Source organism: Sapajus apella, unplaced genomic scaffold, assembly GCF_009761245.1.
Source record: "Sapajus apella isolate SASKATOON/1434 unplaced genomic scaffold, GSC_monkey_1.0 scaffold49, whole genome shotgun sequence".
NCBI lineage: Eukaryota > Metazoa > Chordata > Mammalia > Primates > Cebidae > Sapajus > Sapajus apella.
In genome coordinates this window covers 5,395,964-5,412,115 of record NW_022436989.1, presented here as the reverse complement: position 1 = coordinate 5,412,115, position 16,152 = coordinate 5,395,964, and the positions used below count along the sequence as shown (strand labels likewise).

Genomic DNA, 16,152 nt, shown 5'->3' with positions numbered 1-16,152 from the left:
GAGGTTGCAGTGAGCTCTGATTGCACCACTGCACTCCTGCCTGGGTGATAGTGAGACTCTGTTTCAATGAATCAATCAATCCATACAGCATGAATAAAAAGGACATGCTTGGGTTTATATATAACATCTATCCTTTGTTTCTGGCTTATTTCACTTAGGATAATGTTTTCAAGATTAATTCATGTTGTAGCATACATCAGAACTTCATTCCTTTTTATGGCTGAATAATATTCCACTGTACGTATATACTGCATTTTATCCATTCTTCTGCTGATGGATACTTAGCTCTTATGTTTAGCTCAATGATCCATTTTGAGTTGTTTTTTTATATGTTGTCACATAGGGGCCCAATTTCATTCTGCTGCATAAGGAAATCCAATTGTCCCAGCCCTATCAGTTGAAGAAACTATTCTTTCCTCCACTGAATGAACTTGGCACCACTGTCAAAAATCAACTGCAATTTGTAGCAGTTTCCTAGGGCTGCCATGACAAAGTAACACAACAAGATGGCTTAAAGCCACAGAAGTTTATTTTCTCACACTCCTGGAAAATAGACTTCAAAGTCAAGGTGCTGGCAGAGCACCTTCCGACCTTATCACTCGGAAGCCTTAAGGGGGGGATCTTTCCTTGACTCTTCTAGTTTCTGGTGTTAGCATAACACTAATCTCTGCTTCTATCTTCACATGGCTAACTTCTCTCTGTGTCTCTTCTTTTCCTCTTATTATAAGGATACAAATCATACTGGATTAGGGCTGAACCTAATACTTTCATCTAAATTTCATTATATATTCAAACACCCTATTTCCAAATAAGGTCACATTCACAGGTATGATAGAAAGTATACTGACATATCTTTTTGGGAGGCACAATTCAATTCACAGCAGCCATAGATGCATGAGTTTATTTCCACTTCTTCATTCTATTCTTTGACCTATATGTACCCTTATGCCAGTACCACTAGCTTTCTATTAAGTTTTAAAATTGGGAAGTGAAACTTCTCCAACCTTGTTGTTCTTTCTCAAGACTTTTAGATTGTTTTGCCATTTTAAAATTTTGTCAAATTTAGCCAAACTCTCTCATTTTTCCAAACTACACAACCAAAAAAATCTTTTTTCACCTAAATATAATAACAGAAACTATAAAACTCCCAGGAAGAACACAAAGAAAAAGCTACTGGATAATGGCCTTGTCAATGATGTTTTAGGTATCACACCAAAAGCTCAGGTCATAAAAGCAAAAATAAATAAATAAATGGAACTACATCAAACAAAAAAGCTTCTGCACAGCAAAGGAAATGCCTACAAACCAGGGGAAAAAGTATCTGCAAACCAGATAGCTGATAAGGACTCAGTATAAAGAGCTCATACAACTTAACAGGGGAAAAACAAATAGCCCATTTAAAAGAAGGGTAAAAGATCTGAACAGACATTTCTCCCAAGAAGACATAAACATGGCCAGCAGGTATATGAAATGGTGGTCAATGCTATTAATCATCAGGAAAATGCAAATCCAGACCACCATGAGATACCACCTCACACCCATGAGGATGGCTAATACCAAAAAATCAAAAGACAACAAATGTTGGCAAGGGTGTACATCTTGTATACCGTGAATGCAGATTGGTACAACCATTATGGAAAATATGGAGATTCTTAAATAAATTAAAAATAGAACCACCATACAACCAAGCAATCCCTCTTCTTGGCATGTACCCAAATGAAATGCAATCACTACCTCATAAAGATACCTGCAGTCCCATGTTCATTGCAACATTATTCACAATAGCAATGATACGGAAACAACCTAAGTGTCCATTAATGGATGAACAGATTTAAAAAACTGTGGTGTACGTATACAATGGAATATTATTCAGCCCTAAAAGAGAATGAGATCTTGCTATCTGCCACACTATGAATGAGCCTGGAGGACACTATGTCAAGTGAAATAAGCCAGAAAGATAAATAGTGTATGATTTCATTTGTATGTGCAACCTAAAAAGAAAACATCAAATATGCAGAGATACAGAATAAAAAGTAGCTGAGGGAAGGGAAATGGAGAGATGCAGGTCAGAGTATACAAAGTAGCAAATATGTGAGATGAACAAGTCTAGAGATTTAAGTAGAACATGAGGACTGCAGGTAATAAAATTGTACTACATATGGGATTCATGCTAAGTGGATAGATCTTAGCTGCTCTTGTCACTCACACAAAAAGCGGGTACCTATGTGAGATGAATATGTTCATTTGCCTCATAACAGTAACTTTTATACTATTTGTATGTATAACATCACATTGTATACCTTAAAAATACATAATAAAATGTACTTTTAAAAACTGTAAACAATGTTTGCTTATGTTTGAGCTCCTGGCAGGCATCATAATGAACATCTCTAAGTGATGAAACTAACCTCCATTATCACTGAAGTTTCAACAATCAAAATTCAGTTTTACTCCATGCTACGCTGATTTTATGAACATTTGCAATGTCTTATATTAAAAGTATATAGTATGAAACTTTCTACTTACTAATAAAATTCCTTATTCTAAGCACTTATTTTACAAAATATAAGCCTCAAGGCTTGGAACTTTCTTTAGATGATTCAAAGGGCAAAAAATTAATTAGAATGATAGATGGAGCTAAAAGGAGAAAAAGCTCAAATCCAAACAGAACTCTTTTCTAAAGGAGCAGAAAAAAATTTTTATACTAATTCCAAGTTTTGAATAAACACATATAGAAAAGGCTGACACAATTACCTGCAACATGAGCTCACAGTCATCTCTTCCAACAAAAATCATTTCTCGTGGCAGCCTATGGCGAGTGCCTCCACTGCTCACCAAAAACCAGGATGTTAAGCTCATTTTCTGCTTAGCTTCTAAGTCTTTGGCAAAGCTACGTCATCCTGAAAAGAAACATGAAAAAAAAAATACATTCATATATTTTTAGCTTTAGTGGCTATTCACCAAACCCTGGAAGTCCTAATAGAATTGCATTCATCAACATTTATACCTGACTAAATGGACTGTCTACAGGTCCCAGGAAATGACATATATACTAAAGTCTCATCAGTTAAGCAAGCCCACAGGCTCCACTAAGAGTCCAATTAAAAAGGAAGAGGTTAAGGTAATAAGTAGGTGCTCAGCTAGTAAACTTTTATAGTTTTCATACCTCTGGAAGCCTTTTAGCAAAGTTTACAAACGCTATAATCCTCAAGATAATGCTCATGTTAGCATCATGTTAGCATTAGAAAAAGAGCAATACTTACCAATAAATGTCTTAGATACAATGAATTCAATGAGTATATATGATATCTGATTAAGAACTATGGAGACCAAATAAATTGGTCCTTTGTCTACCAAGTGTAAATTACACAGAATGCAATTTCAATTTCTTTTTCCTCATGTGTACTTTATTTTCTTAACACATTTTCCTAGAGCAGCAATTCTGAAACATTTTGTTTTTGAGACCCTTTTATACTCTTTAAAAAATGAACTCCAAAGAGCATTTGTTTACATGGGTAATACAAATACATAAGTATATAGTTTACATATAAGAAATAAAACTGGTATTTATGAATTCATTTAAAATAACAATAACTGAATTTCATTTAAGAATTACTAACATTTCTATGACAAAGTAACCATACTTTCTGAAACAAAAATAAGTGAGAAGAGTAGCACTATTTTATATTTTCCAAATTGCAAGGTTCTTTGAACTGGCTGCACCACAGGCCATACCCTAATTGAGCCCTGGTGACCCCCGTGACCTGCACGTACACCTCGGGATGGCCTCCCAGAGCCAGAAAGTCTAAAGAACAAAGAAAGGCTAGCTCTGCCATTGTTCCTGCCTCAACCATTCCTGCCTTAACTGATAAGCCAATCTTATGACACTGGATCTTAGACCTTGTGACACCCATAATCACCCCCCAAAAAGAACAAAAGAAGAATAGCTAGCTCCTGCAGTACCTGATTAACCGAACTTTCGACATTCTACCATTGTTCTGGCTTAACTGATAAGCCAACTTTGTGACACAGGACTTTGGACCTTGTGACACTCCCCCAGCATCACCCCCAACTCCGTGTTTGCAAAAACTGCCCTGAACTGTATGTAACTTCTGTAACTTTCCACTTCCTACCCCAAACCTATAAAACCAACTCCCATCCCACCACCCTCCGCTGACTCGCTTCTCGGACTCAGCCCACTTGCACATTGGTAAATAAACAGCCTTGCTGCTCAAACAAAGCCTGTTTAGGAGGTCTCTTCATTCAGAGCACACCTAACACAAATCTCTTTAATGTCTACCTTAAAAAACAAAATGAAAAACCCTAATATCAGCTTTGAATTTAATCCATTGCCATATACTGCTTAACTTGAAATATATAAAGAAAACCTGGCTTCAGACAAATAGGTAGATAAGGGAGAGGTATTTTAATAAGCTTTTCAAATAATTGTAGATAGTTTTCTTTGACACTACATCAAAGCTATACGAGTAGTAGTTTCCTGAAAGTTTTTTGCATATCAATGAACTTTTCACACAATGTTATATAAAAATCCATCTTATACTTTGATGGGATTTTGTAACACTATATATGCACTGGTCCTTTGGAAAATATTGCTTTCCTGAGTAATGCAGATCTTCCAAATGTTGACATGTTTCATTACACTATTTTAAAACATCACATTCATTAACATTACCAACTATCTTATCATAAAAGTCTTTAAGTACAGGGCAGCTGTTAAGTTCATGATGGCTGAATCAAGTTTCTAAAATTCTAACTTCCTCTTGACAGCTCAAACATTATCACTGGTCAAAAACAAACAAAAAAAAATCCCATCACTTATTTTCCTTGAAGTGACAAGCTCATATTGTCTACCAAATACTCCAGTCCATACAACAAAATGTGTCTCTCAGTCATTTGTTTAAAGTAAAATGGTATTTCATTAAATCAAGAGCTTAGTTCCGCAGATGACTCATATAATGACACAATTTCTTCTTCAGAAAACCACAGCACTTGGGTATACAGCGTAACTGCTGTATGCATACTTCTATTTAGTCATATAGAATATTCAAAAGATGTGACTCAAGAGTCAGATTTAACAAAATAAATGTTTACCATTTCATCAAGATAATTCTTAAGTGAAACTAACTTTAAAAAAACAAAACAAAACTTACAAGTATGTAGCAGTGATGAATACAATTACTCCTTGCAGAGTTTGGTGCCACTACCTTGATCTGTGCTAAAGAGCCAGAAACTTGCATTGTTTTTGTAATGTCAGGGCAAATGTCAACACAATAAAAAAGGCAAATAATGCTTTGATAGCATTATGAAAAAGGTTTTTGACCCTGTGGACCTTGTAAGGGTTTCCCAAAGACCCGTGGACAGAGCTTTGAGAATGGTTATCCTAGATAACGGGGCTTAGTCATTAAGGGCATAAGCCATGGAGTCAAATAGACAGATATGAGTCTGAATCCTGGTTCCATCACTTTTTATTCTGCATGACCTTAGGCTAGCTATTTATCACATGTCCCTTAGTTTCTTCTTCAATAAAATAAGAATAATGTCAGTATGTACTCAAGTTCCTTCTCAAGAATCAAAAGAGTTACTTGATCTTCCCATGCAATGGTATATTCCACTACACTTTGAATTAGAAGCAAACTATACTACAGTGAAATGGAATATTCTGCAATAAGAAATATATCTCTACACACTAAAGCAAAATCCTGTAAAATGCAGAACTTTATGTTAAAATCCTGTATATTACATGTTATCTATACAAAAAACAATAGGTTTCACCAAAGCAATCAAATAATTTTCTATAAAGCTAAAACAATCAACTTTTACTCCCTTCTCAGCTTATCTGACACAGTTGATTTATGTGGATTATTACATCTCCCATTTACTCAACTCCTTAATGCAGATGCTGTTGGTCTTCCATCTGTCCACTTGTTTTTTAGCATTTCTTTCCCTGGTTCAGAATATATACTTCCTGGCCAAGTCTATAACAGGGAATCAAAATTTTACTGGAGAAAAAAGCCCTCCAATCTAAATGCAGTATATAATCTGCATACTGCATTTTCAGGGAAGGACAATTTTAAAACACAACATGAATAAATAGGTCAACAGTTACACATTTACTCAAGGGAACTGAAAAAAAAAAACAATATTAAGACATGTTAAAGGCCAGGCATGGTGGCTCACGCCTGTAATCCAAGCACTTTGGAGGCCAAGGCGGGCGGATCACCTGAGGTCGGGAGTTCAAGATCAGCCTGACCAACATGGTGAAATCCCATCTTTAAAAAAAGAAAAATAAATAAAAGAGAAATTTCTATTAAAATATTTTTTTAAAAAAAAGACATGTTAAAAGAAAATAAATCTAGCCTACATACAGTAAACTAAAACAGGACAGCCAAATATGGATAACAGAAAGTTTCTTAACATAGCAAAATCACAAAGTTAGTAAGCATTATTCATATGCTATAAAAACATACTTTATTGACATATCAAGCGTAATTATATAAAATACAAATATGTAATATATAATTATATAATATAAAAATACAATAATTATATAGTTGGATAAAATAAAAATAATGGCTTTTTACATATTTCATCTTCACTTTAATATGACTTAAAAGAATATACGGTTTCTGAAAAATACAAACAAAACACGTAATACTCAAGATGTGGGATATTTATTTATTGAGCTGGGGGAATGACTCTGAGTCCATTTACAGCTTCTCTGCTGAGTGGGAATGTGATATAAACCAAATCTACTATGTGTTTTTATATGGGACTGTCTCCCTGTCAGACAGCTTTCCTACTGGTCCCTCAGTATTGGATACCCTTTTTCTACTAATCGAATATTACTAACACACATATGGATAAAACTAAAACCTGGTTGGTAGTTTCCTCAGTAGCCAAGGCATATAATTCAACTCAGGTTCCTCTAAACGATGGAAAAGGAGCCTTTGGGTTTGCAACTTGTACAGAACATGACCAAGGTCTTAACCTGATGTGATACAGGCACATTTCTTTCCAGAATTTCTGGATTAGTCCAATAGACATGGGTTTTAGAGTAGACTTTCTGAGTTAAATTATCAGTCCCTCATGCTTTCTAAATGACTACAAAAATATATACATTACATTTCTGCATTTCAGGTATCCTGCCTGTAAGGGGAAAAAAAAAACACCAGAAGATATCAATTGACAGAAATTACCTAGTGACTATTTTGGAACTCCGGCGGATAGTAAAAGAGGATGGTAAATGTCATGGAATTTCCATCCTTCGTCCTAGCAGCTATCACCCCATTCCATAGTCACAATCCCAACAACTCCAAGAAGCAGCCTGGAGACAGCCTCCTACATTCTTAGTGTGGCTTCCTGGAGCCAGGGTATGCAAAAAAGGACCCAGTCTTCCAAATATTGGATTGCATGATCTCATTGCTGCTTTTGTTTACTGAGGAACCAACATAAAAGCTGGCCACCAGTGTTTCAATACCCACAGGTCTAAGAAACTTCCAAGGAATTTATTATATAAAGACAAAGTGTGTGTTTGTTTTTCTTTCTCCTTTTTGAGGCCAGACAGTTAAAGCAATCTTTATCAGGTCAATAGCTGACCACAGAGAAAAGAGAAGAAACTCCAGTAACCACATACAAAAGTACACACCTTGCAAAAGCAGTTTACAAAAGTCACAAACAGATCATCACTACAACCCTCAATAAGATTGAGCAATCCCTTATTGAGAGTGGAAAAATTACATTTCCAGATCTACCACCACATAATGCTTAAAAGGTCTAGTTCTTACTGGGCATGGTAGCCCACATATGTAATCTCACCATTTTGGGAGGTGAAGGTGGGAGGATTCCTTGAGCCCAGGAATTCAAGACCAGCCTGGGCAACATAGTAAGACCTAATATCTACAAAAAATAAAATAAATAGCTGGGCATGGTGGCACCCAACAGGTTGAAGCTGCAGTGAGCCATGATCATGCCCTGTACTCCAACCTGGGCAACAGAGTGAAACACTGCCTCACAATAAATGAATAAATAAAAAAAGATAAAAAGTACAGTTCTCAAAGGATAAAAAATAACAATGAAAATAACAAAAAAGATTTGACAGAAACTATCCTGTTAAAACCCATTGTAGTTATTAGTCAAAGGTGTTAAATCAGGTGTATACTGTCTTAAATATATTGAATGAGCTAAAAAAAAAAAAACAAAAAAACCATCAACAAAAAAAATTAGCAAAACAGTGTATGAGAAAAATAAGAATATCAATAGCAAGAGAAAAATTATGAAAAGGAACCAAACAAATTCTGAAGCTAAAAAGCAGAATAAGTAAAATAAAAAAAACTCACTAGAGGAGCTCAAAAGCAGATATAAACAGGAGTTAGAAAGGTTCAGTGAACATGAAAATAAGATCATTGAAGTTGTTCTTATCTTCAATGTGAGAAGCAGAAAAACAAATGAAGTAAAATGAGCAGAGCCTGAGGCACCAACAGGACATCATCAGACATACTAACATATACATTACAGGTCTCCCAGGAGGAAATATGACAGAAAAGTATTTCAAATCTTAATAAAAAAATACTTTCAGAATACATCAATATACATATCCTAGAAGCTCAATAAACTACCAGCAGATAAACTCAAAGAGCTCCACACAAGAACATTACAGTCAAATTGCCAGAATCTAAAGAAATAGAATTTTGAAAACAGTGACAGAAGTGATTCTTCATGTACAATGGATCCTCAGTAAGATAAACAGCAGATTTCTTCTCATAAACTATGGAGGTTAGAAAGCAGTGGGATGGCAGTGAAAAAGGAAGGAAAAAACCAACTGACTATCTTTCAAACATTTTTGAAAGCAAGCAGAAATTAAGATATTTCTAGTTACACAACATTTGACATGGTTTCTTTTTGTCAGTACAGTGCGCGCTCTCTCTGTTTCTTTCTCTCTCTCTCTCTCTCTGCTTGAACTTATGAAGTGCTGCGATTACAGGTGTGAGCCAGCATACCTAGCCTTCAGTGTCTCTTCTAATACTGTAGTATTTATTCTTGAAAGCAGACTAGACATAATACAAAATGATATCAGTCTCTGTCTACTGTGCTTATCAATTTCAGCACTTAAGAAATCTCAGAGTATGAGAAGGTACAAAACTAACAGTTTTGCTTTTCAGTAAGTTCACTCGCACTTCCCCAGGGCAGAGTCAGACATTCTTTTCTCTGTAGTTCCACAATATTTTGTTCAAACATTTATTACTCTATAGACTACAGTTTTTAGCATTAATAATTCTACACTGTAGCTATATGATTATATCTCAAGTTGATGAGATCTTTGAAGTCAGCAAAACCATCTTCCTCCATCCCTCCCTTCTTTCAACAGCAATTGAGAAGCCTGCAGAATCCAGGTATTCTGAGGATCAAGGGCACACAAAGATAAAACAAAAAAATCTTGCCTCAAGGAACTCACTACTGTAGGGAATGGTAGTTAGTAGATGCCATGACAGAGATAAGCCTACGGTATTACTAGTACAACAGGAGGTTGTCATTACTCCAGACATGGATGGTAGCAGTAGGGATGGTATCATTGTAAATCAGCCCAGAGCCGAAATACAGAGACATTTTTTCATCTTCTTATTCCTTGAGTTTAGCCCAGTGTTTTATCTAGAGTGAGCATTTGACAAGCTATTTTCAATGAATGAGTAGCCTCTGAGCTGCTACAAGTCTTGAAGTGAGGATAACCTAGAAATTTCTAGGGGCAGGAGGTGAAATTAATAATCTAACCTTTAACAGCAATTAAATCTAGCCATTAAATCCTAGTTCCAGTCCTCTTTGGTTGTCACTTTCTTATTCTTTGTCTTTTTTTTTTTTTTGAGATGGAGTCTCTGTTACCCAGGATGGAGTGCAGTGGCACGATCTCAGCTCACTGCAACCTACACCTCCCGGGTTCAAGCAATTCTCCTGCCTCAACCTCCCGAGTAGCTCAGAGTGCAGGCATGCGCTGCCACGCCCAGCTAATTTTTGTCTTTTTAGTAGAGACAGGGTTTCACCATGTTGGCCAGGATGGTCTCGATCTCTTGACCACGGGATCCACCCGCCTCAGCCTCCCAAAGTGCTGGGATTACAGGCGTGAGCCACCGCCCCCGGCCTCTTTGTCTTTTTATCATGTAAAGCTGTTTTCACCAGTGATCTGACCAAAGTTTAAAGCTCAGACATCTGGATGTCAGATGGATGTGAACACTGGCCCACCTTCTAGTTCCATTTACATCATTACATTTACAGTTAAAGCTATCATTAACTTTAAAATAGACTTTCCTGCTAGATCAGAGTTCTTTTCATGATTTAATGGACTAAAATATTAATAGCCAAGCTTTACATTTAAATAAACACGAAACAAAAACTGCGGTTACTGAGCAGAGCACACAGCTTCACTACACAGTTTTCAACATTATGTACATTTTACTGCTTTTTAAAAATATTTTTAAAAGTTGTTCCTAGTCACATATAATTCAAATCAAGGAATGATGGCAAGAGGGGTCTGAGTGATGTTAATTACTGTAATACTTAAGCTGAGACAGGCAATAATGAATAGTGCACTTGATAGATGACAACATTACGAGAACTACAAAATAGGGCACCATATCAACCATAAAAAGAAACTGGCTTACTCAAATTATTAAGCCTTAGAAAAAATCATTATTATATAAATGATAGTCAGTGTATACAATTACTTGAGCTAAAACACATGTTAAGGGCAGTCTGTCCTTATTCTCTGGCAATTGGCTGGCTGATTCATCACCAGATGGCTTTACAGAGAATGAACCTCTTCTTACCCTACAACTCCTGCTACTGCAGAGAAAGAAATAGCTGGCTTCACAGTAGGACTATCCCTCTATACAGTAGAAAATGCTTTCTTTTAGCCTATGCATTTCTCATTCTAATAAGATATGAATCTACTTAGGCATACATGTGACAACTTTTCTTTTGGTACCAACAGGCATGAAAGGGTGACAATAATCTCCATGGGCTTGGTCTAGGACATAGCTTTGTTTCCTGAATGAATAAATCGTACGAGAAAGAAGATCCGGTTTTCTTAATAAAATCAATGAAAATATAAACAAAGGGGGGTAAAAATGATAAACTTTACCTTACAAAATTGTAATCTGAACCAGCAGTACAGCTTATAAACTAAAATAAACACACTAAGGCATTAGATCAACTGGGATCTGTAATTTTGTCATGTCTTTCACCCCATCACACCAAGTATCTAAAAGACACAATTTTAAACAAATGTATAAATTAAGGAATACTATTTCACATTTTCACCCCTAAAATGTTCCTAACTTAAAATATATCCTCAACACCAGTAGTCTGTCTTTTGATGCCATGTATTTCTGAAAATGAAGGAAATAATTAGGAATGGCATTTCAACTAAGGATTCATGATCAAATAAGGTGCAAATATACGTTATCACTCAGGATCAAATAAAATGGAAATCACAGATTATAAAAGCAAATTGTTTTATTCGTAATTGGTAGAATTTATTGACCACTTAATATGAGACAGGCACTGTTTTAAGAATTTCACATATGTGTGTATACATACATAATTGTTTTTAACTACAAAAATGCTTCAAGTTCTAGAAAATGAACATAAACATTATACAATGATTACATACGATGACTCCGTTTTACAGAGTACTATAAAATAAAACCCAGTAGTAAGCACTATACAATACTGGGGAAAGAGAGCGGATCAAGATAGAAAAAGTTCCTGTCATAGAAGCAAAAATAGACAAATAGCTAAATAAATGAATAAGAAAACTTCAGGGGCAATGGGAAGAAGGAAACATGAAAAAATAAAGAGAACAAGATAATTTGGGGGGTGCCATTTAGGTTGGGATGGTCTAGGGAAATATCTTTGAGAAAGTGATATATGCTTAGAACATATTCAAAAATTCAGCTTTGCTGTATAATTAATTTGACCTGGCACACATAATGAAATACACTCTTGGAAAAAATTTATTTATTTTAAATCTCCACCCTTATTTATATAGTTACTCCAAAAGAATAAATCCACAGCTGTGTTTTTTTTGGATACTTACCAAGATACTTGTTTCATCCTCATGTGAACAAACTCATTACTAGGAAAATTTCTGCTTTCATACACTCATGATTATTCTGGAATGACTGCTCTAAATTTTACCTTTACCATCTGCCATATACATTATTAATTCTTTTTTAAAAGGCAATTAAAGCAAATAGGTATAAAAGAAAAAAAAAATAAGCTGCAACTTAAATTTGAAATAGCCATTAAAACAACAACAACAAAAAAACCACTTTTCATAAAAATAGGTGAAAATGACATTCCAAATACCAAGCCACATATTCTATATCTGAGTTTATTATATATTTTTAAAAGAAGACTTAGATTTGATGGAAAAGCTACACTTTTCCATAAATTAGGCATTAAAAATTCTTGCTAGGTTTTCCCTGTCAGTTTATGAAAAATGTAAAGTCTAACTTGTTTTCTTCTGTAGAACTGCACTACCCTTATTAAAGCATAATTTTGGTGTTGCTTTACACCAAAAAATCAGTTAAGGCTTAGATTCAGACATTGATCAAGTACCTCCTTTGTGCCAGTAACTGTGCTAGCTGCTTATATTAATACTTGTATCCTTTCATTTAACTCCCCAAACAAGCATTCAAGAAACATTTTTCCCTGAAGAAAACTACAATTAAAGGCTTATTCAAGGTTACAAATACAGTATAAACAAGAGCCATCTATATTCAAATCTGGGCCTTCAGCTACCAAATACTGGGCTTTTCCCACAAATCATTATCTCCTTTGTATTTTTCTTAAATATACCTTAACATGATGCAGGTGATTCCGACAGTCTGGGTTTTGGCAGGAGTTTGAGTATGACTGATATGCAATATATTTTACCTTAAAGAGTTCTCTGACACTCTGGGCAATAAATGCTGGCAGTTCATGTAAATTTCAGCCTATTTCCAATCTTCTCAGCCAGATTCTTTCCTCGAGAAGTCCACAGACAAGAAGGAATCAATCAGTTATTAAAACCAAAAACCAAAAATAAGCTGACCAAATATTAGCAGATCAATCTAGAGAAATGAGGCAAATGTAGTAAATTGGAGTGTAGCATGGATTAGAAACCTAGAATCTGAAGGGATAGTAAACTATCTCTATGTTCACTAAACAACTATAAATCTTAAAAACTGTCAGATCATAGAGCACTAGGAGCAGAAAAAGGCTCACAAAGCTGTGTGAAAGAGCTGAAGCTGTCTAAAGGAGGGAGTAACAATGGGAAGAAAGCAGTATGAGTTAAAGGTCTGTAAGACCCTGAAAGCCAAACGTTGTGATTCACTGTTCTTAGCTCACTCATGACAACAATTTCTCTGCCATGTGTGCGCAACTAATTTTGGCAGATCACTAATTCTTGTGCCCTTTTAAAATGGTTCTGCTCATCTTTAATACCTTTTCTCATTCACTATACATTAACTATTTGGGAGGTGGTGCAAATCATTTCCATCACAGTATCAGAATAACATATGAAAACCGAATTGAAACTTCAAAGTGTAGAAAACCAAAAAGTCTCAGAGTATATTTTAAGAATGTAATGGCTAGGCACAGTGACTCATGCCTGTAATCCCAGCACTTTGGGAGGCTGAGGCAGGTGGATCACAAGGTCAGGAGATCGAGACCATCCTGGTTAACATGGTGAAACCCTGTCTCTACCAAAAATATTTAAAAAATTGCCAGGCATGGTGGCATGCGCCTGTAGTCCTGGAGGTTGAGGCAGGGGAATCGCTTGAACCAGGGAGGTGGAAGTTGCAGTGAGCCAAGATCGTGCCACTGCACTCCAGCCTGGGCGACAGAGCGAGACTCCATCTCACAAAAAAAAAAAAAAAAAAAAAGAATGTATGTAGTGACTATATCACTAATACCCTTTACTGCATAACAGTAAATTGCTAATTACTAGCCTAAATTATGCAGTTTTTCTTTCTACCTTCATGCTAAATTATAATTTTTATAAATATCTCTGTACCGGCACTGTGCGACAGCCTGTGATGATGGAAATATTCCTGTCCAATACGTTAGCCACAAGCCATGTGTTAACTATTGAGCACTTGAAATACTGCTAATAAAACTAAAAAGATAAATGTTTAATTTCATTTAATTTTAATTAATTTAAATTTACATATTCATACAAGGCTAGTGGTACTCTAGCTAGTTCAGCTCTCAAACCAACAAATGACACTATTATTTACATTAAGGATAGCTTTCGTTAAATGCGTCATACCTACAGCATATAAACATGCAGAATAGCTGATAAAATAATGGATGCTGGAAAAGAAAGTTTTAATCTAATCAAAAGAAAATAAAGTGCTTTGTATTTTAATTTATTTAAGATAGTATCACTGTAGGCTGGGCATGGTGGCTCATGCCTGTAATCCCAGCACTTTGGGAGGCTGAGGTGTGTGGATCACCCTGAGGTCAGGAGTTCAAGACCAGCCTGGCCAACATGGTGAAACCCCATCTCTACTAAAAATACAAAAAATTAGCCAGGCATGGTGGTGGGCACCTGTAATCCCAGCTACTGGGGGCTGAGGCAGGAGAATCAGTTGAGCCTGGCAGGTGGAGGGTGCAGTGGGCCGAGATCATGCCACTGTACTCCAGCCTGGGTGACAGAGCCAGACTCTGTCTTAAAAAAGGCAGCATCATTACGAATTTCATATAAATGAGTAAATTATATAAATAATCAGGTCTATCTTTTGTCTACAATTTTAAAATATTCATTGTATTGGCAAGTCTGTTCTTTCATATATTATAATTCTTAGGTTACTGATGTTTAAAGTGATTAGGGTTTATCTTTACCAGAAGGCCATGAGGTATGTAACAGTTCACTGGAATTGTTTTGTAGTTTGTTTATTTCTGAGAAGATGAAATATAAGAATTCTCTTAAGGGAGGGAATCACTAGGCACAGCCAGCCTAAAGAATATTCCAACTCTGGGAGGCTGAGATGGGAGGATCGCTTGAGCCTAGGAATTCAAAACCAACGTGGGCAACAAAGTGACACCTTGTCTTTACGAAAAAAAAAAAAAAAAAAAAAAGCCAGGTGTGGTGGCGTGCACCTGTAATCCCAGGTACAAGGGAGGCTGAGGCAGGAAGATAGTTTAGGGCCAGGAAGTCAAAGACGCAGTGAGCCAAGATTGCGCCATTACACTCTAGCCTGAGCAACACAGTAAGTTGTCCTGAAAAAAAAAAAAAAAAAAGAATATTGACATATTTCATTTAGAGAAGAGCTTTGGCAATTTTGAGGGTAAAAAGCAGCTAAAATAGATAAAAGACTATTGGCATGCATAGCTAAGAAATGGAAGTAACCCAAACCTAATGGTAGATATGTTTAAAAGTATGATTTTCCTCATTATATTTTAATTTTCATATAGCAAACGTACTAGAGTGTATGGTGTGTGTGTACATATATATATATATATATATATATATGTATGTATGTATTAGACAAACTCAAATCATCTAATCAGAAAGTAATTTTGTAACAGAATTCAGTCAACATATTAGTAAATTTGAATCTCCAAAGTCAAAGTAATTTTTGGAATTTGAACTACAGTTTAAAACGTCCTCCTAATTGTTAAATCTAATGATCTTTAGTATTCCTATCTTAAATTACCTCTCAATATCTTTGACCATTCTTGCCTTCTACAAATATCACTCTGGTTTCCTCTCACTTCTGTGGGCACTCCTCAATCTCTTTGAAAGGGTTCACTTCTTTAAATTCTGTTTTTTAGGGGTTATTTCCCTAATAATAAGTCCCATAATCCCTTTGGGACTTCTTTTAAAACCCTGGGCTTCCAAAATTGCTTATTATAATGTCACACATATAATTTCAAGTCAAAATTTTTTTACAAGATCCAGACCTTACCTCTAACTGCTAACTAGTTTTCAGTTCAATGACCTCATGACCTTCTCATATTTAATTTTTAAAAAGCAGAACCCTTTCATCTAACAAATGTGCCTCTTTTTCTCTTTTCTGTGTCTTAGTGAATGGCATCACCAACTGCCCAGGTATTTTCTCTCCCTCTCTAGCTGTTTTCAGGTAAGTCATCATG

The 16,152-nt window shown here is 35.7% G+C and overlaps 1 protein-coding gene across 9 annotated transcripts in view; it reads right to left on the bottom strand.

Annotated features, from left to right (window-relative positions):
- Positions 1 to 16,152, bottom strand: part of CEP170 (centrosomal protein 170) — a 127,227-nt gene that overhangs the window by 96,389 nt on the left and 14,686 nt on the right. For all 9 annotated transcript variants that reach the window (XM_032242395.1, XM_032242396.1, XM_032242394.1 and 6 more), the window contains exon 2: positions 2,755 to 2,900. In XM_032242395.1, the coding sequence (XP_032098286.1) occupies positions 2,755 to 2,859 (105 nt within the window). In that variant the 5' untranslated portion in view covers positions 2,860 to 2,900. The remainder of the gene's footprint in view (positions 1 to 2,754; positions 2,901 to 16,152) is intronic.